The following is a 26557-nucleotide window of genomic DNA, read 5'->3' on the forward strand; positions in this document are numbered from 1 at the left end:
TTTTACCTCCCTGTATGTCACATTCAGTGACACAAGAATATGATTACTCTTTTTTTTTTTTACCTACCCTTCTCACTGTTCGCTAAGTCTTCTCTCTCCCCCCACGATTGCATACTCAGGCAATCCGACTGGCCTTAGCCAGTGAAAATATATTCTTTGCTGTTCAAAGAATATATTTTCACTGGACTTCTTATAACACGAGCGTTATAAGAAGTCCAGTGTTTTTATTAATTTTATTAACAAAAACTTGTTTAATTGTTCATCGAAAATATTATTTAGATCGTCCTTTAAAACATGGACAAGTGACAAGAAAAACTTTCTAAATTTAAATTTGATTCTAAATCTCAGGGGAAAATGTGTAGTGTATGAGTCAGTAAAGTACATAAACGAGCTATTGAAAGTGAAGATCTCAATGCCAGCCCTTCCCACTCACAACAAACCACTTCTCACACAAGTAATTCAGATAAAAGAGAAAGTGTGCTAATTATGATTCAAATTCAAGTTTGCAAGGTTCATCTAAAAAGATGAAAAAAATCATATAAGCAAAAATTCAAAGAAGAATGGTTGGAGGATCCCATTCTTAAATCCTGGATTTATTTAGGTAAAAGTAAAGGACACACTTCTTATTGTAAATTTTGAGATATGAGCATTAATGGCAGCAAATGTCTATTGATTCGTTGTGCAGACACTCCAAAACACTAGCAGAATGCAGAATCTAAAAGAAGCTCACCAGGTATAATGTCATTGTTTAAATCCAGTTCAAAATATTAGTCAGAAAAATAAATTAAAGAGGCAGAATTAAGATTATGGTCATGCGATGCAGACAGGTGAGGTCCCTTCCGTACAAGGGTGTAAAAAATCCCGGCGGCACAATTTAGGGGCGATATAATCGAACACGTTCATAAAAAATAGGGAATAAATAATACACTGAAATGAAAAGCCAAACAGCTATTTTTCTGGCGAACTTGATAAGTTAAGGGGATAAAAATCCCTTATTGTTTTTCAGCCAGTAAGTGAAACTAAGATCGAAAACTACGATCTGAACGTTTCATGCCGACGAACTGTCGGCGTATCCAAGCGTAAGTGACCACTTGGTAGTGCCACACCACGGCAACTTGTTGCAAAGGTGGAGCAAGATCCCTCAATGTTCTTGATATTTTCTCATAATGTAAAAACACACAGCTCTTAGGAGATGTAGTACTGTTTTACATTATGAGGAGAGGTCACTACCCAGACCGGTTTCAACCTTTTTTGAGGTCTCATCACGTACTGGCTGAAAAAACAATAAGGGATTTTTATCCCCTTAACCAATACACTGAAATGTTTGTGCATATTTGTCACTTTCAAATGTGAGAGATTTCAGTGAGGGGCTGAGTCACTGGGTAGTTAAATAAATGGTACAAGCTTCAACACAACTTACTTTAATCGCTGCTCTCGGCACACTGAACAAACATTCTAGGAATTTCTTGAGTTTTCTTCTTGATGGACCTGTGTTTCACTCAGGATTTCTGCATGAGTGCAGGTCACAAAGATGCCTCCAACGATCTCGATCTTCAGCCTCTCTCTTCCATGTTATGCCCATAGATTTAACTAGTGGATATTCTCATCTTGTAGGTGGTCTTCTTGGTTTTCTCTTTATTCTTGTTGCCAGTTAAATATTCTATGTGTCTATCTGTTATTCCTGAGTTTGGCTATGTGACCTGCCTATCTCATCCTGCTTTCATATACTGCAATTACCATATCTTTTATGCCTGATCTCTTTCTTAGTTCCGTGATTCTAACATGTTCCATTTTGTTGATGTTACAAATCCTACGTTCCATTGCACGCTGAGTTATTCTGAAAGTCTCTTCTTCTTTTCTTGTCGTGTTCCATGTTACATTATAGGAGTACGTTTGTTTATTATATAAAAATACGGTTTTTTTACTATTTGTGTTTTTTTTTCTTTATTTTAATATACATTCCTCTTAATGTGCAGTATAATAAAATGATTCATAACATATTATTGTACTTCGGGATCCTTTAATTTTTAATGGAATGGGGGCACAAAAATTTTGCACTCAGGAGGCGCGAACCAAAGGAACGACCCTGGATGCCGAACACAATCTTCTTTTGTGGCTTATGGATACTCTTCCAACTCTATTGAAAACAATTGTAACTGATAGTGAAATTGCTAAGAAAACAGAGCGTGGACGCACTAAATGTAACTATCTTATAAAAAATGCGTTGGCTGTAGATTCACACAATGAAATCTCAAAAAAAAACCCTCCTTTGGTGAATGGATTCCTTTTGACAAAAGAAAAATTGAAACATTCCTCAGCTACAGATTCTACTATTTCTGAAGAGTTAATTTAATTAGCAAAATCTGATAAAAAAAAAATAATGAATATATGCCTCCAGTGTTTTTCTTGTGGGTGGGAACCCCTGTATATACTTAAATAGCATAATAAATAACTGAAAATTTAATGTTACATTAATTTAAACACTAAAATGAAACTAAAAATTATATGGTAAATTAATACACACATGAAGTGCCAGAGTTACAATTGAGACTTCTGTTATGATGATTGACAACTGCAGCTCTTGGACTCATAGATGACTATAGTGAGGTGAGTTTTGACTTTTTTTTCTTTTCATATTTGTTGTACATGTGTTAATTTAGCAGTTTTACATGACTTCATCTATGATAATAAGGTAGTAATATCGTAAAATGTCGTAAATAGAGTGAAACTAAAGCAAATGAAAATTTAGTACTTTTTCTTCAGATCTAGTACCTTTTTCCTGCATAAGTTAGTACGAAATATTTTTGCTGGGTGGTCACCCTGCTCTGGATCCTCTCCACCTCCTGCCCATCAAGAAGGAACCTAGGTGATCAAATCTGGGCACAGTAGTCGAGATGAGGTCTTATCAAGGCTCGGTACAGAGGTACAATAACTTGCTTGTCTCTGCTCGTCAAAGTATTTTTCAACAACCAAATGAGTTGATGAGCTGATTTAGCCACTTTTGCAATGTGCTCCCTAAACTTCATCTCTCTATCCACCAACACTCCCAAGTCCCTGGCCTTATCAATCTCCTGGAGTACAGTTCTACCAATGTGGTATACTGCTGCTAATCTTTTCATCCCAAAATGCATAACCTTACATTTTGTCACATTAAATTGACATCCATTCTCCTTAGCCCAGAACTCCAATCTATCCAAGTCGTCCTGCAAGATTTTGACATCTGCATTCACTATTGCCCTACCCAACTTTGCATCATCAGCGAACAAATGAACTATTCCTCTTCGATCCTTCCCTATATCGTTAATGAACAAATTAAACAGCAGTGGTCCAAGAACAGAACCCTGCAGCACACCACTAGTCACAGGCTGTCTTTTGGACTCTACTCCTGAATAAACTACTCTTTGATATCTCTCCATCAACCACCCACCTATCCATCTCACCAACCCTATATCCATTCCCATATGTTGTAGTTTACGGATTAGAATTCCATGTGGTATCCTGTCAAACGCCTTTGCCAGGTCCAGCAGTATCACTGTAAACCCATTACCCTTATCCAGTTCAGCCGTCACCTTGTTATTTGAGCAAGTTACTGAGGTATGATCTACCCTTCACAAAGCCATGCTGTCCCCCGTACAGTATCTCATTTTCATCAATCCATTCCTGTATTTTTCCCTTGACTACTTTCTCCAAGACCTTGACAACGACTCCTGATATGCTGATCGGTCGGTAATTTGCAACAGTAGTCTTGGATCCTCCTTTATGCAGTGGAACTATTTTTCCCTCTTTCCACACCTTCAGGACTAAACCAGACCTGAGACTCAGATTAAACAACATTATCAAGGGCACTGATAATTCTTTAGCCGCTTCACGCAAGACCCGTGCCAGTATACCATCCAATCCCACAGATGTATTCACATTAAGGTTCTGTAATAGACTACTCACCTCCACTTCATTCATCACAATTCCCATGTAAACTAATGGTTCCTTCATTTTTTCAATGTCACTACCTGGATGATATACTTTTGCAAAGTGCTCGCTCAGTAACGCCACTATATCGACTGATTCAGTGACCTCCTTACCATCATCATTGCTTAAAATCATTTTGCCGTGTACAGTTTACTTGCAGCATATTGAAAGAACTGTTTGGGATTCTCTTTAGCTTGCATAGCTAAGTTTCCTTTCATAATCCGCTTTTGCTTTTTTTTTTACCACACTCGTTACACTTCTGGCCTGCACTTTATACCGTTCGTGTGCCTGCAGGTCGCCTCTTTCTTTAAATTCCCTCCACAGTTGTTTCTTTTTTTGCAGCTTAAGCTTAATGGTGTTATTCATCCATTTAACCTCTACTTGTTTTACTATTCGTACTTGCCAGCACGGTAATGCCACATATACCCTTTCTTAATCGAAAATTCCACACCTTTAGCCACCTCCCAGGTCAAGACCTTATGATATCACTCTCACCAATTGGTGGCAACATGGTCATATTCATTACAGTCAAATTCTCAGATGCTATTACCAGGTCAAGCACTCTCACACCCCTAGTATTTTCAATTACATGCTGTCTCAGATAGTTATCCCTTAATAATTGAATAAAATCCATTTCCTTCCTCACATGTGTCCTCTCCTCCTTCACTCATTTCATCAATTTGTTTATGCATACCTCCACAGTCTATTCCATCGCCTGGTCTATAGCACACCCCACTGTATATTTTATTCTGCCAGTCTCAATCTCACACCAAATAGCCTCAAATGAGCTCTTTTCACTATCGTATGATACAATGATCCAACTTGAAAATATACATAAATTCTTACAATGTCTGTAGAGCACACATATACAAAAAACTATTAGTAATTACAATACTGATTCAGGGTTAACTTCAGATCCCCTGTAGAAGATGATATAGGGGATTTGAAAAAAGTGACCATTATAGGTTTGAATAGGATAAAATTCAGTATCCCATTGAAACGAAAAATGCATACCATTTCGAAAAGAATCAAAGTGGAACAGCTCATAGATGTGAACATCTATGAGCTGCTGTAGACCTGAATGTATTTGTTATTGCAGGGAAAGATAAGGAGTGTAAAAACAAATCTTAAATTTAAATGGATTCAGCCAGTGAAGCATGAAATTATATGCAGAGTTTAAAAAAAATATATATATATATAGTAATAATAATAACATAGTGTGCACATATTAAAGAAGTGGTTCATGAAAAGAATAAATCATATAAAAGTTTGAGCTAGATAATTCAGGTATTTACTTAAAGAAACTATATGGAAATGTGTAAGAAAGGTAAGTTATTTGTAAAAGTAGCTAACCAAAATGAATTTTGATTCATGGGAATATATATCATGGAGAGTTTTGAAAGCTTAGAATACTACAAAGGATGAAGGATCATAAAAGTGATGTAAAAGATAACGATATTCTGGATGTGTGGAATAATTACTTTAAAAATATTAAGTAGCATAAAAAGAAAATAATAAACTCTCTGGAAGGAATGCATTCTGAAGCAAATGTTAATGCCCAGGGTTGTAAAAGCCATCAGAAACATGATGAATGTGGAAATCAACTGAAGTAGTTATATTCAGAGTAAAATGTTGAATTTGTCAGCATAAAAGTTTTGCAACAACTACTGTATAATGCAAAAGACCAATTTAATCACAAGGTTGAATTCCAGGAGATTGGAATAGAGTTCTTATTGTACTAATTTATAAGGCAAATAAAATAAATGTAAGAATTATAAGAATAAGTTGCATTTAGGCCAAAATTGTCAAGTCTGGATTTTGCAAAAAAAAGCAGTTGAGAAATGTTGGCATACTTTAATGATGGGAATATATTAAGGATTGAGATGGCTGGGTTTCCTTCCTGAAACTCAAGGTTTTCATCCTATAAGATACACTAATTAGATAAAACGTAGTTATCAAATCGCATAGCTAGGATTTGAGTGATCATGACATTGATTAGGTACTTGAAAATTTTCAGCTTAACTGGCATCTGAGATTTCTGTGGTTATATCGAGCTGTGAGCATAACACATTGGAAATATGAATTGTACATGCTTATGAAGTGATATGTTTAAAAGTATTAGGAATTTAATACTATTTCTAAAGCTGATTTTAAATTTAGAATAAACTAATTTATTTTCAGCACAATTTTATTATAAAAATGGGAAAATTTATTTTCAGCATGGTCCGTAAAGCATCGGAAAGAGTTCAGCATTTAATTGATAATGGTACAATGCCTGAAATAGCTTGGAATCTTAGTCATGTTGATCTCATCACTTGTGCCAAGGTAAGAATATTTTCTTTCTTTTATTAGTAATCAGTCTTCCACAGGAGACTTCATTCCACCTAGGACTGCAGCTAAATAAATTAAACATTCTGGAGATAGTTTTTGGTATTGTGACCACATGTTTATTCAACAATAAAGAATAAAAAACCGAACAAATTTAGTTTGTTGTAAGGCTTACATCATCAGGGATAATGGTGTATAAAAGTTTAACACAACAACCAAAGATTATTGATAATTAATAGTCAATTAGATGGTTTTTTTTTTTTACTTCACAACTGTTCATTAATTGAACAGTTGCGAAGCATTAGGTTTGAAATTGTAAACCCAAATACAAATGCTAGTTGTTGCCACGTTCTGTGGCTCACGCATGTTATATCAAGGTCCAAGGCAGTTAAATTTTTGATGAAGGCAGACCACACTTGATGTAAAAGTATTAGGCCTTGATTTTTATTGCACTGTGTAGGGATTCTAAGCATTTTTGCAGCTTCTTTAAATTTTCTTGTGATATAGTTCTTATCAACATATGACATGTTTGTCTGTTGCCAGAGTACTTGATGGCCAGTAGTAGCTGTGTGGAATTCTAAGCCTGATTTGTGTTCCCTTCTTTTTTTCGACGTCTTTTATATATTCAGCCATGCTGATCTCTCCTGACCTTCCCGTCTAGCCTATGTAACAGATGCCACAAGAAGTTATGTAGGCCAGACAGGATAAAGTAGCTGTTGACTTAAGTTATTTGAGACAGCTTAATAGGACACAAATTTAACCTAATATTTCTTTTACATGGAATCATTAATTTGTACACAATTCTCTAGTTTAGTTTTCCGTTTTTGACTACAAATATTTCTAATACAATTCACATATTAATACGCATTTTCTTATACTTATAACAAGGTCTTATTACTTTCTGCTGGTGTGCAGGTATTATTTTAAATTAGTTAGAATTTTCATGTTAGATTCTGAATAAACAACTTCTTAGAAAATCCTCCATTCAGGATCTAACAGTATGGATATGTATTCCTGACTGCATGTCTGGTCACTGTTTTTTACCACTGTGCTGTCATCACTGCTTGTTTCATTTAGCAGTTTTTCAAAGTAATTACTCCATACTTCAAGGATATCTTTTTCATGTCACCTTTATCATTTCTAACTCCTTTTACAGCACTCTTTCCTCCATTCCTAAGCTTCTTCAACAACCTCCAGAATATTTTGCCACCTTCTTGATATTTATTTTCTATATTCTTGCCAAAGTCCTCTCATGACTTTTGTTTAGCTAGTTTTACACAATGTTTAGCATTCTTACATTTGTCCCTGTATTCTCTAAGAGCACAAGCTGACTTATTTGCCAGGAACTTTTGATATACTTTCTTATTTTCCTTCACTGCCTCTTTAACTTCCTGTGTCCACCATGGAGTTCTAATTTTTCTATCCTTGCAGACAACTTCACCACATGCCTCTCTAGCTGAATCAATCAGGGCTTTCTTCAAGGTTTGATTCCTGTTCTCAAACTCTTTCATTTTTTCTTCAATAATCTTTGTGTATTTTAGTCTACAGTTCACATCTGAGAGCTGCTCAACTTGTATTCGCTTTAAAACTTTCTTACATGTTATTCTTTTCAATATGAAATTCAATTTTATCCTGCTCAAGACTAAATAGTGATCATCTCCAATTTCAAATCCTCTGTACACTCTGGTGTCCTGCACCAGGGAGAAAACATCCCTATCAACAATAACATAGTCAATGAGACTTTGCTCATTCCTTGCCTCTTCTCTCCATGTGAATTTGTGCACATTTTTATGTTGGAACATGGTGTTAGTAATAACCAGTCCATGTCCTGAGCAGAAATCCAACAGATATTTGTCATTATTATTAGCTTTGCTCTTTTCTTCAAATTTTCCCAAAATATTTTTGTATGTCTCACAATCATTTCCTACTCTGCTATTTAGATCCCCAACAAGAACCAACTTTTCCTTTTTCATTGTGTCAGTTGCTTTTTCTAAAGCCTCAAAAAATTCCTCCACTGCTACCTTAGTAGAACCTTCTGTGGGACCATAGGCACAAATAAGTCTCATTGTCCAGTTCCCCATTCTCATATTTGTCCACATTACTCTACTTGAGACTGACTGCTATTCAAGAAGATTAGCCTCATATTTTGTGTTGAATACTATGGCTACTCCTTCTTTTTCTTGATTGTCATTGCCTGAATATAACATTGTGTATTTATTGCTCAGAAAGATCTCACCAGCTTTTGTCTTTTTTGTTTCAGTCACCCTTATTATGTCTATGTGGTACTTATCTAATTCCTCAGCTAGCTTCATTTCTTTGCCATTCAGGCTTCTTATGTTGATAGTACCGATCTTTAACTCTGGTGATGTTGAGTTGGGGTGTGTTTTCAGATTTGTTCCAGCTACTGGAAGAAATCTGAAAACCTTTTCGCTGTTTGCCCTGGTTCTATTGGAAAACAACGGGGGCCTTGTTTAACTGGGCGACGCCCCAGCCGGCATGAAAGTTTGTCATGTTGTACCATCATTTTTTATTTTGGTTTAACCAATAAGAATACAGTTTGGTCAGCTAAATCCCAAATTGCCAGCCCATCCTCATTCGTTCAGTATCCAATTAGATACCCAGCAGGGTGCACCACGAGAAGGTGAGGATTGGACATTAGGTCAGAAGCCCTGTTCGGTTCTCTGCATTCCTTTAAAGGCTATGTGGAGGTCTCCTCTCAGTTATACAGCTTTGACCCTTAAGCACCCCTGTTGGTGGACCAAAGTTTAGATAATCCATAAACCCCCTCTAGAGGCCAAATGAACTTTTTCAAACAACTTTAGGACTTTAGTAAGCGGGATTATTTTTCTTGACTGAATTGTGAATATTTTGTCTGTTCATCCCACCATGCTAGCAGAATTATTCCAAATGCCATATCAACTTGATCATCTTTGACTTTTTTCTTTTTTTTAAATATTTTCTTATTTTATTTTATTATTTTTGGAGTGAATACTTCATACCCCTTCCTCAATTCTAAGCTTTAACAGAAAAATGCTCAGAGAGGAATATTTTGCTACCTTTTGTGTTATGTATATTCTGTATTCTTCATTCTTTCAAAAATTTTTAGCTACTTTTACACAGTAATTTTTTTTCAGTAATCATTTTTTTTTTATCATCTCCAAAACTTAAATGAACACTTGTTCCAAATCCCCTGTAAGTTCTTACATCTTGCACTAATCAGAGTATATTGCTGTCAGTAATCAACAAGCTTTTCTTTGGGTTTCTCTTCTTGAGAACTGATGTATATCATTCTGCTAGAAATTAATAATGTATAATAATTAGTTCTTATCTGAATAGTAATCCAGCAAGTACTCTCCCAAAATTCTCCTACATCCTTTCTGGAAGTCTGCATTTTATTTCTTATTTTGTATGAAACAGTCTGGCAAGAACCAGTTAATTATAATTTACATCATTTACTTTCCTGGCCTGTAGTGTAAGCTAGGCTTATGTATCTCTAAGAAATGATGTATTGTTATGATTGGCATCTGCTTCTGAAGTTTTACAGCACCATACATTCATGTGAGAACAGCAGCCCATATATTAGCATGTCACTAAGTTGATTAGTATGCTGTTTAGGTATTGAACAGATGTATATCAACAAACTATTCAGTGGTAGTTCAGTGTAATATGTGTGTATATTCAAGTATATATCTCAGTACTTGCATGCATAACCTGAAAGTGTAGAACAAACTGCAGATGCCTTTTAATAATTCATTTTGTTGCAGAGTGACTTTAAAATATTAAAGATATTTTTAATTTCTTGGAAGATCTGGGGTTTTGTTGTACTAGCTACAAGTCTCTACTAGTCTCTCTCAAAATAATAGTGCCAGGTGACTTCTAAAATTTTCTTTGTTGATATGTGAATGCAAAGTATTTTTAACACTGAAGTCATTGAACTATGAAAATTCATCAGCACATACTGCGTGTGCACACACACGTGCCAAGAACGAACCTTTGTTTTTCCCTCACTGGACTTTGCTGTGCTTATTGTACTTAATGTATCCAGTATATTTCTCAGTACTTGCATGCATAACCTGAACGTGTAGAACAAACTGCAGATGCCTTTAATAATTCATTTTGTTGCAGAGTGACTATAAAATATTAAATATTTAATTAAACTTTTAATGTATATTGAATTCTATAGTACTCAATCTTGATATCTTAATGCTATTTGTGAATTATTTCGGTGATTACACTATATCAACCCAGTCAGATCACAGTACTAATTATGACACATATGTGGAAATGTGGATTTTTTTTTTTTTTAACCATGTACTATCTGGTACCATCAGTTCTTCCTATCAAAACATTCTGAACAATGAATCTTTCATTATTGATATGATTTATTGCACTTTAAAAATGCTTTTATGTGATAAATTGTCTAATTAGATGTTTAATATAATATAGGCTCACGTACAGTACTACATTGCACTGAACTATGTGGCATGGATTCAACAAAATAAAGTATCACCATCACTGCAGGCTGTGTTGACTAAACTTTGCAAATTCTACCTTCTGCATGTTATATATGAACACTCTGGGCCTTTTCTTGAGGTAATAGCAAAATTTAATAATTAATAGTACTATAGTTAAAATTAACCAATTATGTAGCATTGCATGCTTTACATATATTTAAAATAGGAAATACATGTATAATAATGCATTATCAGTATATCAAAATTTGTACATTTCTTGTTTAGTAGATCTTTTTTTGCAGTATGACAGTATTCGAAACACGAAAAATATACCGTAAATAAGTAATTTTAATTATAATTAAAATTACTTATTTACGGTATATAATTTTAAATAAGTATCCTTAATCTACTTGGGATGAGCAATTTTAAAATGTTCGATAGTATAAATAGGACACTGATACATTAAATGCTGTATCCAAAATATTATAATGCAAAATAATGTATATCTGATTCTCTTCACTTTTTCATACAGCACATGAGTAAAGTAACATTTATGTGTATAATTGCAACAATTGTTTCCAGGAGAGGATATTCGAAACACGAAAAATATACCGTAAATAAGTAATTTTAATAAATGGAAAATTTATTAAATAATAAATGGGATATCAGCTCATCCCTTAAAGGGGGACGAATACATCTGTGTGCCCTGGAATGATGAATAGTATTCAGATTTATTATTTATTTTTTATTGCAATAGATGTATGGGAAAACTCATCTTTTATACCTTCAGCTCAATGCTAGAATTCCCAGTCATGCACACAATACAGGGATGCCTTTAAGAGTAAGCTGTTCTTTTTTTATCTTGCTTCGGTTTCACTTTATATTGAGACTAATATATTGAAAATTGCTTTTAATTAAAGCACTTTTCAATATATATAACAATAACCAAATTAAAATAAAGATAGCTGCACAGAAATCTGAATCGCAGAACATAAATGCAGGTGTCCAACAAGGATGTAGTCTATCGTCACTCTTCCTTAATATCTATATTAATAATGTCAGAGAGTGGAGGGAAATAAGTTTTGGCATTCACATAATGATCACACCAACATCGATACAATTTTATTTGCCGACAATCGGGTTCTAATTGAAGATAGCGAAGATGCGCTACAACGGACAGCCTTTTCGTTAAATGAAATAGCAATAACACACAATATGGAAATCTCCACTTCCAAAACCAAACTCATGGCATTTAAAGGCAGAGATCCAATTAGAAGCAAAATTTGCATCAACAATGATATAGAACAGGTTAATACATTCAAATATCTAGGCTACCACTTATCTTATGAAAGAGAAAGAAACATAAAATAACCAATTATATAGGAATAACAAAAACTATTAATCAGATATTCAATCAAAATTTAATAAGCAAGAAAACAAGACTAAGAATCCATAACTCAATAGCAAGACTTATCTGGAAAGGAAGAATTAACAGATAACATGAGCATTGACACGACGTTAACTTGCACGTGATTTACACCATAATTCAGTAATTTATTAATGTAGAAAGCATAGATTTCATTTGAAGTTGGACAACTCAGCAAGCTAGTCTTTCTTGCTGCAGGGATAATTTATTTCTGTGTACATTAAATTTGCATTTAAATTTTATGTACACAATCAACAAATTGGCACTGCTGATTGCAACTGTTGGGTGATTCTGCTAAACCTTTACAATGATTTGTCAGCCAAAGAATTTGGGGATGGGAGAGGGGGATTGTTTATAAATTTTTCAACTTTTATAAAGAATACTATTCCTAAGTTAAATACAGAAAGTAAGAGTTAATAGATGTAATAAAAATGTATCTCCTTTGTAATATGAACAGTACTTACAGCACATGCCTGTAGTGATTAATTTACCTTCTGTCATCAAAAGGCAATTAGTACCTGGATTCAGCCAGATTTAGCATTTGAAATTGAGAGGAAGATGTTGTGGAACTTGCAATGAAAGCTTACAAATGGAGAAAAGATTACAACAAAAGCAATTGAAACATGTGATATTGAAAACCAAAGATAAGGATGTTGCGGATAAAGCAATGAACCTATCTTGCTTTATAAACAACTCAAGGTTGTGGAGGTGGTCTCATGGTGTGGGACATGTTTTGTTGGTGTGGAATGGATCCCCGATATTACTGGAAGGTTAGGTGTCCTCCAAGGAATATCTGAACATTGTTGCCAGTGAAGTCCATCCTGCAATGTTGACTTTTTATCCATCGTGCAAGAATTGTTCAACAGTGGTTCAGTGTGCATGACAGCGACTTCCATCTTCCCTGACTATCACAAAGCTGAACGTGAACCCCATTAAGATTGTATGGGACATGTTTGAAAAAAAGATCTGGGAGGAAAGTCCTCTTCCATCAAATTCGAGCCAGTTAAAGGACTGTCTAGTGAACTCTTGATATGTTGTAGACATAAATGCAGTCCAACATCTTGTGGAATCTATGTTCAAACTGCATGTGTGCTGTAATTCAGGCTGAAGGAGGTCCAATATGGTATTAAATAAGTTTCTAATTCAGTGGCCATTGTGTGGATGAACAGGAGGTCCTGAAGCATATTGAAAAATATCTGTGAGGACATCATTCCCCTCCCTTGGAATCTGTAACAAGGTTCCAAGGGAATGGAATGATGGTAAGATAGTTAGTTCCTTTGCATAAAGGTGACTGAAATATAAGTAGCAAATTACAGACCAATTAATATCTCAGGAGTCTTGGTTAAAGTATTGGAAAAGTTGGTTAAAGGTAAAATCCAGCAGTAAGTGGATAGAAATACAGTACACTATGGTGGTCAGCATGACTATGTAAAAGATAGTTCCTACCTTTAGTAACTTACATTTTTATTTAATTAAAGAATAATGCATTCTGACAGCATCTGCTTTTTTTTTCTTTCCCAGATAGGAGTTAATAAAAATCAGCTACTACGTTTAAGTCATGAAATGTTTGACTTATTAGGACAATTGCGAAATGATGCAGTTGCATTAGTAGATGCATTCGATTTCCATGACTTAGTATTGAATAGTGCGTTGGGATCATATGATGGGCAAGTATATGAACGATTATTTGAATGGGCTCAAGAAACACCTATGAATAAAACACAGGTAAGCTCTTCATTTTACTTAAGCTCATTTTTCTTTTTATTTCATTATGTTGAACACAGTTTGGAGATTTAAATTTCCAATTTCCCTTTTAAATGTGACATCATTTCAAGAAAGTAACTTATGCTCATCTCAACCTTGACAGTTTTTATAACGTTCATTAAATTTTAAGACTATTTTAGAAATATATCAACTCTCACTTAAGAGTTCTAGCTAAAGGTCCATATAATCAGTTCTCTGCTAATGGGAATTAACATTTAACAAACTTTCCAATATTGCAAAGGTTACAGTAATATAAATGCAAATATCATGCTTATTTTTTTAAGGTTGAAAATATTTTTAATACAGTCCTTAAAATGCTCTCCTGTGTGTTTCCCCTCTGCCTATGAAAATTTATTCCCTTGAATGTTTAAGTTTAAACAGTGTGATATATGGAATTTAGGGAACATTGACTTCTTTTTAAGTTCTATATATTTATTCTTGCTTTTTTTTTTTTTTCACATTTAGTTGCTTACTCACCAGTGTCCAAAAGCTAAGGACGAACTACATTTTTACCTGCATATGAAAAAATGTTCATGACTACAACCAAATATGAACATAAATTTATTTTCAGCATACTAATAAATTATATTGCACGAAAAATGTGTTATAAATTTCGTACAAATTAAATTGCAATATGCTTTTTTGGAAAAAGTTACAAGTTTCCTAAAGACATAATTAAGGAATTAATGTATAGTGCTTACAGAAAACTACGTGAAGAGACATTTCAGTATGGAATATGTCCACCCTGAACTGTGATGTAGTTCTCACAATGTCGTACCATGCTTAGCACCAAGTGATTTGGGAATTCTTGAGGTAAACTGGTTTACTTCTCTTTCAGAGCAGGAATAAGGCATTTTTTTCTGGAGGATAATTTTGAGCAGCAGTGCATCTCCTCCCTATTGCTTCCCAAACGTGTTCTATGGGATTGAAATCTGGGGAGCTTGCTAGCCACTCAGTTCGATTAATATCCTTGGTATTCAGAAGTAGTATCTCTGCTGATCGTGTATGATGTGATGTGGCATCATAATAATAACTGATGTTAATGAAATGAAGACTAAAATAGATGAGATGGCCTTATATAAAGATCATTGCAAAAAAGGCATGCCTATATTTTTGTTAATTTAATAGCAAGATGATATCTTGGTACTTTTCATGTGTTATTTAATTAAAGAATAATGCATTCTTGATTGTTAATCCCATTCTGAAAGCATTTGCTTTTTTTTTTCTTTCCCAGATAGGAGTTAATAAAAATGAATTCTCCTACAACACCATGGAACAATCGAACATGACGTTGAAAAACTCTGTTGCAATATCGTTCATCAGTCATAGTCCCATTGTCCAGCACTTGTAATTTGGGGCTTCCATTAAGCATAATGCCTTCCCACATCATGACCCTAGTACTACCATATCTATCCCTTTCAGATATGATCTAGAATTGGAGTAAAGACTAAAGTGACTCATCTATAAATAGTACATTAGCTCATTGATGTCTTGTCCAATGTTTATGGTTACAACACCACTGAAAATGTGCTCTACAATCCACTGTGGGTAAAGGGACACAGATTACAAGCCTTCGGGTGTATAGGCCTACTTATCTCAAATATCTTGCCTCAGCTTGTCAAGATATACTCATACCTGTAGTTGAATGGAGCCGACCTTCCTTTGTGCATCAGTTACCTTTTGGTGTTATAATGAAAAATCTGTCTTCGTGCTCTGTGGTAGAGCAAGGGTGACCTCTTAGCAAACGTCTGGAATACATACCATTGGTTTGAAACGCTGCCCAGAGCCTGGATATAACGCTATATGAGATTCTAAACTCTCTGACAATATCAATAATTCTGCAGCCTTCTTCAAGCTTTCCAATAATTCTTTCCTGCATGAAATTATCTAGATGATCTCTTTGAGACATTACAAGACATCCTCATTTGCAACTTTGCAAGACATCTCTGAAATGGTGTTCGTCCTTAGGTTTTGGACTCCACTGTATGTATGAGGGCATTTAGCCTATAACATTCACTCTTAATATGCACAGACTAGACGTGATTATAAGCCTGAATCTGAGACTGATGCTTTCAGACTGGTATTAAGGCGTATGTGCTTGTTTAAACTCATTAGATTTAATGGAATGAATAGAAGTCTGAAATTGAGACCAAAAATACACAGTTCAGTTTAATGTCACATTTCAAACTGCTGTCTATATCTGTAAGCCTTAATTTGGGGTTTTTTTAAAAAAAAATGTCTTTCATAATTTCAGTATTTGTAATTTGAAATTAAATCAGTTAAATAGTTTTACTTTCCATCTGATGAAAGATCATTTTGTAGTACTTGCTTCACTACTCCACCCGTGAGTTGTCTGTATTATACAGAGTCATTCAAAAATGTATACACACTTTTTGTATTAAAATTGCAATACTAAATTTATGCTGACATCAAGGGATGAATACAAGTTACCTTTAACTTCTACAATTACACAAGGTGCTCAAAGTGGTTACCGTTAGCGTCCAGACACTTATTATTATGGCAAACTACTGCTTGGGCAATGTTGGCCAAAGTGTTTGAAGGGCCACCAGTGTAGCTGGTTTTCTATGATACACTACATCCTGTAGAGTCCCTATAGATAGAAGTCCAAGGGTGTTAAATAAGGAGAACAGGAGGGGGGGGGGGGACTCAACTAAGCCTCTTCATCCTATTCATTGTCCCTGCAAATTCTCATTGGAGTAAGCTCTCACGTCTCGGTGGTGGTGTGCCATCTTGTTGGAAGAGAAATTGATTATTCCCGTAAAGTGCATGAATGGCCGGTAAACTGGATGTGCGTAGCATGTCTAGGTACATTTGACCAGTAACAGTACCTTCAAAGAAGAATGGTCCTATTAAACCCTTAGATGACATTCCACACCAGACATTGAGCCCTGGTAAATCGACTTCCTTGTCCACATTAACGCCTGGATTTTCTTGAGCCCAATAAACACAATTATGTCGATTCACTGTTCCATTAAGATTAAATTGTGCTTCATTGGACCAAACCATCTTCTTCACAAACTCCTCATCTACCATGTGTTGAAACCACTCACAATACTGCATTCTTCGATTTGGATCGTCTTCATTCATTGCTTGTAATAATCTTGGGATGTAAACTTTCCATTTAGCTGCTTTAAGAATGTGCCGTATGCTTGCTTGCACTTCTAACTCCTGTCTCTCGTGCACATTGTGTGGTAGACTCCTGGCGAGCGTGTAAACTGTTTCAACAACATAGCCCAGGAAGCAGGACATGTTGCTGTGCAAGGCCTTCCAGATCTTCCCTTGTGCACATCACCACGGTACCATGGGTCTCATACTTATCACAAATACGTGCAATTGTCAGGCTTGTTGGAGGTTGTGTTGCAAACTCACGCCTCCATTGTGTTATATCTTTTCTTTCTCTTAAGTGTAAATTTATTTATTTTATGTTTTATTATCTTAATTACTATCTTGTTATACACTTGTTATGATATTATCTCTCATCCCTTTACTTAGTATTGTATCTTAGCTAAAACCTATTCCTTCAGTGGCCTGTCATTCCAATAAATCATGTGTGCAAATCCTACAAACAAAGAGAATGCCTTAGGCTAGGAGGGCCAATTTTCCTTGGTTGCAATTCTGGAGTTAACTCCTTTTCAGAATTAAGTAAAATTTATTTTTTGAAGCTGTGCCATTTTAATTCCTATACAAGAGAAATCTCCTTGTCAGAGAGTTAACATGCAGACTGTCACACAATCTTGGAATCTAGTAATCAACAAGCCCTTAAATTACTTTCTTCAATTAGCAGTTGTAACCAGTTCACCCCACGCTTGAATTTTTTTATACAGGTTCTAATTTAAGCAAGCGGTGCATTGGTTTGAGAAATCAGGCAATTTACTTAGGTAAAGAAAACAAGAATGTTTATTCATTCTAAGGTATTGTACATAGTAATCAAAGTTATTCTAAACATAAAAATTTTGTTCCTGCAGGTAACACCAATCTATCAGACAAGATCTAATTACAATTAAAGCGTTACACTAAAAGACATCAGCAAATCAAACTGTCCTATTCTTGTTCACTTATCACACCTATGCAAGTGAATAACTACTCAGTATCCAAAGATTAGATTATAACACATCGAAAATGATTCAAGGACAATATCTGTTACAATATACTTCTAGAATTACAACAATTTACCACAGGTTAAAGTACTAGAGTCCTGTCATATATCAGCAAGTCCTATCACTTATTACATTAACACATTAACTCTTCCTAGCTCTATTCACAATTCAATGGACAAATAAAAGGTTTTACATTACCGACCAAGTGAACTAAGCAGGAATTTCCTCTCGATCAATCTTTGCTGACTCCTCTCAGCTAGTTTCCTCGATCTGCTACCTGTTGTCCTCCGATTTTGCCAATTAGTGATTATGTTCATGAATCACTCCTGTGCCGATGATTGCAATACTACTCTGAACAGATGGGTGCGCATGGTTCTGCCTAAAGCTGCGGTCTTCACTGGCTGTTTAGCTGTGCCGCTACTATGCCTGGACTGGACCACTACCTGACTGCATGGCAGTCGTTGACCATCGTTCTTCCCGTCAGAACCCGAAACCAAGGGGAGAGAGAGGCACAAACCAAAAAAAATCCTTGAGCTCACGCTGCCAAATCTTTTATATCCTTCATATCCTCTCCCTACTATGTCACCGATTGCTGTGGTACCTAAGCCTTTTGCACTCCGTGCTATCTTCTCTCCAATATGTCTCCTACGTGGGTGCCTTGCACGTGCCTCGGACTTTGCATCGTGGCTGCCTGGGGTTATGTCTATAAGCCTATTAAACTAATGTGAACTTTGCTATAACTTTCTTGTTCCAATGTAACCTTTTCAAAGACTTTTATGATTCTTGTCTGTTATTTACAGGACAGTTTACAATATAATACATACAAAATTTCATTAAGAAAGTATTATTACGTTATTTACAAAATCACTTACACCTATGTACAAGCATTTCTTTTGGGGAATTTTGGCATCTTAGTTAAATCCCGAATGAAATGCTTAATAATAAATTAAACCTTTCATTCCAGATTTAACAATTGTCATTGAATTTCAATAACATTCTCAAATTTGAAATGCCACTTTAAAATGGTCTTGCATTCCTGGAATGACAATCTTGCCTCGGCCATTTTGTTTGACTGTCCTACCTATCACATGTTGATGCTAGTATTCATGTGAATAACGGCATCTTTTGAGAGAGAGAGCATCATACTACACATTGCTACCGTAATTTGATCCAACTTAAAAAAAAGTCCATAGATGACATCTGTTAAAATGTGTATATGTTTTTTTGAAGGACTCTGTATGTTCATTGCTTATAATCATGCTTATTTGTTCTGTGTCAGAAATATTGGATTTCTGCATTGACAATGCTATAAATTGAGCATCTGGTAGTCTTTAATCTGTTTTAGATAGAAAGTTTTATCCAGTTAGTTCTAGAGCATCCTAATTTTGGAGTATTGCAGAAGTTATCCTAATTTATGGTATGTGTAATATACTATAGATTTTATCTGTTAAAGAGCGATGTGTACAGGATATGTGATTAGAGGAGTGCAAAAAGAAAATTTGATAAAAAGTAATTTATCAAATTTAGTTAATGTTTTTTGAATGTGAGTTTAGCTTTTAAGAAAAAGTTGTATATTTTGTATTAAGTCAGAATAGTGCTAGTACATGATAGAATAAGCACAGCTAAGAGAGAAGTCTTTATTGGGGGAGTTTAAACTTGCAAAGTTTCATTTGGTGTAGTGTGTGTGTGTGTGATGTATTTGTTACGAGAGGTGAAAAATTTGTGGAAGGAAAGTGAAACTGGTGAGGAAATAAAGCATGATAGTGGAGTAGAGCAGAGTTTTTCGAACTGTGCTCCATTGGAGCCTTTCGGCTCTGCCATAGTTACCTCAGGCTTTGCAAATGTTTGTCAACTCACACAACTGGTGATGAAATATTTCAACTCATTGACCTATTTATGGAAGAACATGAAATACAGTGGCAACTATGTTCGAGTATTTGCAATGATGGAGCAAATTAAAAGATAAATGTTGGATTAAAAAAATGGCGTACCTTTCGGACATTATTTGTATATCTAAAAGAAGTAAATGTTGGAGTGCAGAGTCCCAAGGTAATGCATTTCAAAACTCAGAGTAAAATAGAAGCACTTCAATGTAAGTTAAGACTGTAGTGAATGTGCACTTAGAGAAACTTAATTGCTTCAAAAATCTCGGTAGTTTTCTACTTGTGAATGAAATCACCTAAATGAAGGTGCTGAAGTTTAAATCATGCAACCTATATGTTATTTGTGTATGAATATTGAGGAGTATTTTTTCCATCATTTAGAGAAATCATTATGGATTGAAACTCCCTTTGCTGAATCTGCCAGTCCCAATGAATTGTCTTTAAATGATAAAGAACAACTTATAGAAATTTTAACCGATTATACTTTAAAAGCAAAATTTCAAGGGGGAAAAAATTGCAAAAGTTTGGATTGAAATATCCATGGAATACCCTGAAATAAGCAATCAAGCTTTGAAATTTTTGATGTGTTTTACAGCAGCATATCTTTGTGAGCAAATCTTTTCATTGTATACAACTACAAAGACTAAATTTAGAAACAGGTTAAATATAGAAGATCTGCACTTTCAAGTGACAGCCATAACTCCAAATGTTAAACCACTTTGCAAGCCCACCTGAGCCAGTCATAAATAAATATATATATGATGATGGCAGGGTGTGGAGGCAGCCTGGTGAATGCTTGTTACCATAGTGTCTTGTACCCACAGTAAAGTTTGGAAGAGTAATGGTGTAGGATACATTCAGCTGGTTTGGAGTGGGACCACTGGTCATTTTCCATGGTTACATGACGACAGCTCAGTACCTTGATATTCTGGATAATCAGGTGTTGCCTGCACAGAGTCCTGACCTGAACCCCATTGAACACCTGTGGAATGAATTGGAGTGGTGATGGAGGAATGGAGACAAATTCCACCTGATGTCTGCTGCTGCACATTGGTGGAAAGCTTCCCTGAAAAGGTCCAGGAAGTGATCAAAGCCAAAGGTAGACATACCTGATATTAGGGTTTGCTTGTTGGTATCAATTGTAAATTGCTTAAGTGTCTGGACAATTATTGGTTGATAGTGTATACACATTCCCATCTCACACCTGCCACATTCTTAAACAATGGGGCACGTACATACCACATGCGTAGCAAGCTAAAAAATCTTCGACTAGGTTACAAATAACGTAGTCTTTAATATAACCCAAATATAATTTGAATATAATCGTTACACATAGACAATACTGAAATTGTAAAATCCTAACTAAATGCTAAACAGATACTACACAATTATACAATACAAAAAAAAAAAAAAAAAAAAAAAAAAAAAAAAAAAAAAAAAAATCCAAATAGTGCAAACATAAATACCAGTATTGTCACAGAATAAACACGATATCTTTCCTTACTACTACTACTATTACTTTTTTTTTAACAGCTTTTGTCACACATTGCATCAGTCTTTGCATAGTCTTCCTCCTGAGGATTCCAAGTACCAAATTACAATCAAATCTGTCTAGCCAGATTCATCGAATAACGTATACACAAGAGCAGATGAACAAAATGAATCTAATATGTTCTTACTGTGTATTTTGCACCTTAAAGAAGCGGCATGGAATTGTAGATGTTACCATGACATCATGTGTTTCTGTTCAAAGTCCTTTTTCAGCATATTATCTCTATTGCCTCTTCATTCTTGCTCTCCATTTTTACTTGTGATTTTATTTAATTTTTTTTTTTTCTGGTGGAAGTTCCTGTTATGTTAGAAATTTTGATGAACAGGAATGTAGAGTGCATGATGCTGATGCATCCAGTGACTTTCTCTACAGGCTAGAAAAAGGAATTACTTGATCCACATTTCTGTGGAGAAAACCACTGGCTTTCAAAATTTGTAACCACTTTTGACAAACAACAGTTTGTGTATCTTACCAAATTTTCATGTTATATATATCAGGAATATTTAAAACTCTTCGGTTGTATTTTGTGTTGTGTGAAAAAGCTTGCATATTCTGAAATTATAAGATAGTTTTAACTGTGACTATTTGCTTAACTATTTTTTTTAATTCGACATATACAAGAATGATATTCAATTTGACTTTTTATCTCTTATAGGTGCATGAATCATATCAAAAATATTTGAAACCAGTGATCAAGTCTAAAATGTGATTATATTCTTAAGTTACAAAGATCTATTTGTTAAACCAAAAAGCACTTCCAAGATGAATAATTTGCAAGATGTCGACATAAAGTTCATAATTACATTACCATTGGAGATTACTTTGTGTTATTTTCAAATATCAAAAATTGTTTTACCTGAGGTGTTTTTAATTCTTGTTCAGCTTGCAAGTATAGAATTCCAATATTTTGATAAATCCCAATGTTTTGATATTTGAAGGATATATGTTAACATATTTTAAATTTTGCTATGCTTTATATATATATAATTTCTTTGATATTTAACATGTTCATGTTAAAATGGTGTGCCTTGATGATAGAGCCATCCATTGGTGAGTTGGCTCAGTATCTAAATCTGAATGTAGCATGATTTACTACAATGTTTGAAGAGCAGTTATTACATTTTTTTCCATCTAGTTGCATCTGATCATGTCTTCCTTTTTTTTTTTTTTAATGTGAATCATACCAATGAAAGCAAATCTATCATACATTAGTAATGCGAATGGACTCTGTATAGATAGCCAGAAATCCTGTTCTAGAGAACAAACATGGAACTTTTTCATCTATACCTAATGATATTCATAAAAATCCATTCCAACAGTGGGATTGGAAAGCAAAAGTGCTCTCTGCTTAGCCAGTCAGTCTGGCCATTTGATGCGAGTGATAATGATGCTTTAGTGAAGTTCTGTAAGAATTCTTATTTCATTAATACAAAGTATTTCTATCTAACATTCCTCCACATTTTGTTAGCATGTTGGTATGTTTATTTTCTTTTAAAAATACACACACTCATACATACACATTCAAACAAACATATTGAGGAAGGCAAACCACTGGTGACTGCCTAGTTTTGTCAGTCTAGGTTTCAGTTTTGGTTATGCATTTCATTATCCCCTTCGAAAAAACAGATTTAAAAAAAATGAAATGATTGTGTGTGTGTGTGTGTGTGTGTGTGTGTGTGTGTGTGTGTGTGTGTGTGTGTGTGTGTGTGTGTGTGTGTGTGTGTGAATAGAAGAAAGTAATACATTAAAAAAAAATAAAATGCTGTTAGATTATAGATCAGGCTGATATAAAAGCATAACCAAAATTAAAAACCTACATTAGACAAAAACTAAAGAATATTCTTATAAAATTGGACCAAAAAATTGAGTGTAATAAGCTGGTGACTTGCACATTTTTTTTTTTTTTTTTTTGGTAAATAGCTGCATCCACCAGATAGAAAGAATTTGAGACCAGCTCTGCATAGCTAGATAGGAGAAATGCTTCATAGTATGAATGTAAAGGCCCTAGCTCCTGTTTGCTAGATAACGTCTGCAAGTTCAGTGAATATGTTTTATTCACAGAACTGTTTAAATTAACTTCTTGTGCAGGTTAATGTGGAAAACATTAGAAAGTAGTGCTGGTATACAACTAGATGATGTAGTATAACTAGGCATAGAAGCTACTTAAGCCAAGTGAATGTTGCTGTCCATACTGCCTCTCTAATTATTTTTACACACGCTATTTTGCTACCCCGTGAATTGTGGCACCCAAGGTGTCATCTCACTTCCTCTACCCTAGTTATCCCACTGCAAGTATGTGTATATAATCTATGTTGTATCAGAAGCATATGCAGAATTATTGACTGAAAGAGTTTTAAAATGAAAAGTTTGAAGAAACTTGTACTGCAACTGTTTTTGAATTTTAATACTGGTTAAAACACTTAGTTAACTATAACTCTACTGCAATTAAAAATTCACTTTTAATGTGGTGTACACAAGAGGATATATAACTTGTTACATTCAGCAGGCTGTCACAGCCAAGAAATATGCCTATATAGAAACCTAATTAAAATATGCTAGGGCTAATACTCCATACATTGTTTACTCATTCTGCCAGTTGTGTGCATTATCTGGCTGACTTGTCTTTCAGGAAGAGAGAAAAAGGTTTCTGGTAGAAACCAGATACTTTTTTCCTTCTGCCTCTGTATGGATTAACTCACTTTCAGTTGAAGATCTATCTTAGATGGGATTGGAACCCAGTTTTTTGCAACCAAAGGCCTCAGTATTACCATCTGATCTATAGCAGATTATAAATTGTAAATTTTTTATAATTTATAATTTTTTTGTAAATTTTTGCAAGAAATTGTAAATTTTACTTGATTCCTTATGCTTCATATATGACTTTGATAACAGTTAATCTGCTGTATTTATAATCACCTAATTACTAAAGATCATAGATTTTTCATTATATTGTTAGCATGCTGTTATTCAGATTATCAAATTATTTTTGATTTACAAAGTAGCTGAGGTGATTTATAAAGCAGTGAATGTATGTTTAAAATAAGCAAATGCTTACGTTTATCAGCTAACCATTTCATTGGAGGAATATGATTTCTTCATAATACATTCTTATAAATACTTAATTGAAAATGATCAATTGGGAGTGCATTTTATATTAAAAAAAAAAGCTGCTGTAATACTTTAATGTAACACATGGTATTTGCCTTACACATTTATATATTACAATAGAGATGTTGCTGCTTAAGAGAAGAATTATCTGCTTTTTCAGCAGTGATATGAGATCATTTTGTTCAGATTATGAGCCACGGGGGGGGTCAAATTTTTTGAACTTTTGATGAGAGTTGCACTCTTGTAAGCTTTGAGTTAATGAGATGTAAATTTTGTGCTTCTTGCATCTGAATCAAAAAATGAATGTCATTTCAGAAATAATAGAACAATATTTAACAGAAAAGTAGGCTTTCAGGTTTTAAAGTATGCTGAATTTTACTGTGAACTGCTAATTGCTAGTATGCTCATTCTCCTTGTCAGGAACAAATTTTTTTTTTTTGTTTATGAATTATCAGAATTATCTGTTTACGTTTATTGATAGCAGTGGGTTTCAGTGCTCCAGACATAATGGCTATATATAAAAATTACACACATGTGTATTTTAGGTTTTTCAGAGTATCTGGTTATATACTTTTAGCCAACTTGGTTGGCCGAGTGGTTAGCATGTCTGCTCTCCAGCCAAAAGGCTGCAGGTTCGAATACCGCTGTAGGCATGGATGTTTGTGATTGTCCTACAAACTTTGTGTGGAAAGGGAATCTGCGACCCTACCACTTATACTAGCAGAAGACATCGTTGTCAAAACCATGTGAGATATGGCAGTGACCATATGGCATCATTTAAATTGTTTTTTCATAGGATATGAAAAAACAATTTAAATTGATTTGTTTGTTATATTTGCCTATCATATTATGTTATGCCATTTTTTTTTTATATAGTTAACTTTGTATTATTTTTATCATTGGGAATCATTATGATGAATCCCAATGATAAACCACGTATGACCAGAAATTTAAAAAATTAATCTCATTACTGTTGTGGATGTGTAGGTCATTCTTCTTATTAATTTTGTAAATATTTTCCATACCACCTTTAAGTGGGAAGTGTATTGGTGGTTTTATAGTATAATTTAGTTCATTCACTAGTTATCAATTGTCCAGAATCAAAATAAAATAGTTTGATAAATGCACTGTGTTGTGAGAATATAAATACAGAAATGTTAATGTTGCAGTGTACTTTTGTACATATTTATATAGGAATCTTCTGTTATGCAAACTGTTTTTTGTTGAACTGAAGAATTTATTTTTTTAATAGTGATACAAGAAATAATTTTTGTAATGTAAAATGAAATAAAAGTTGTAATGGGATTCTTTATTTAGATATCATACTGTTATTATTAAATATGCTGTCTTGATTCATTTTAATTTACCAGTAGCATTTCATTATACTTGAGGTTAATATGTTATTTACATCCTCTGTCCAAAAAGAAACCAAACTTTTCGAAAATAGAAGAAACTAGTGGCACAACCTATTGTATCTTTTTGTTGTCGTAAGCAGCAACCTTCATTAGTGTTGTGTCAACTGTTTATGACGTTTGTTTCATTAGACGCTGAGTTATAGTGCCAAGAGTAACAGTGTGTTTTGACGAATGGTTGGACGTCACGATATTCATGCCGTATGCGACAAATTCTCGCTATCAATTGCTTCAAAACTCGAGATAAAACTCACCATTAACCGTTTGGCCAGGCGGAACGAATTCTTTGTGGATAATGCCCTTGGAATCGTAGAAATAAATTGGCATTGTCTTTACTTTTGACTTCTCCAAGCGACATTTTTTCGGATGCCCCCCCCCCCTCTTCTGGTGGTCTCCACTCAGCACTGGCGCTTTGTTTCAGACTCATACTGAAAACACCACGTTTTGTCACAAGTAACGATCGTTTCAAGGAAGTTTGAGTCCTTACAATTGGTTTTAATGAAGTCCTTGCAATGTTCAATTCGATACATTTTTTTTTGTCGTCAG

The 26557-nt window shown here is 34.5% G+C and overlaps 1 protein-coding gene across 1 annotated transcript in view; it reads left to right on the plus strand.

Annotated features, from left to right (window-relative positions):
• Positions 1–25911, plus strand: part of ACOX1 (acyl-CoA oxidase 1) — a 129827-nt gene extending 103916 nt beyond the window's left edge. Inside the window, exons 11-14 of the mRNA XM_090406739.1 lie at positions 6186–6291; positions 10741–10887; positions 13696–13899; positions 22147–25911. Coding sequence (XP_090262865.1) covers positions 6186–6291; positions 10741–10887; positions 13696–13899; positions 22147–22200 — 511 coding nt within the window. The 3' untranslated portion in view covers positions 22201–25911. The remainder of the gene's footprint in view (positions 1–6185; positions 6292–10740; positions 10888–13695; positions 13900–22146) is intronic.
• The last annotated feature ends 646 nt before the right edge of the window (positions 25912–26557 follow it).

The sequence above is a fragment of the Typopeltis vanoorti genome, chromosome 17, assembly GCF_054136105.1.
Source record: "Typopeltis vanoorti isolate ZY-2024b chromosome 17, IOZ_Tvanoo_1.0, whole genome shotgun sequence".
Taxonomy (NCBI): Eukaryota; Metazoa; Arthropoda; class Arachnida; order Uropygi; family Thelyphonidae; genus Typopeltis; species Typopeltis vanoorti.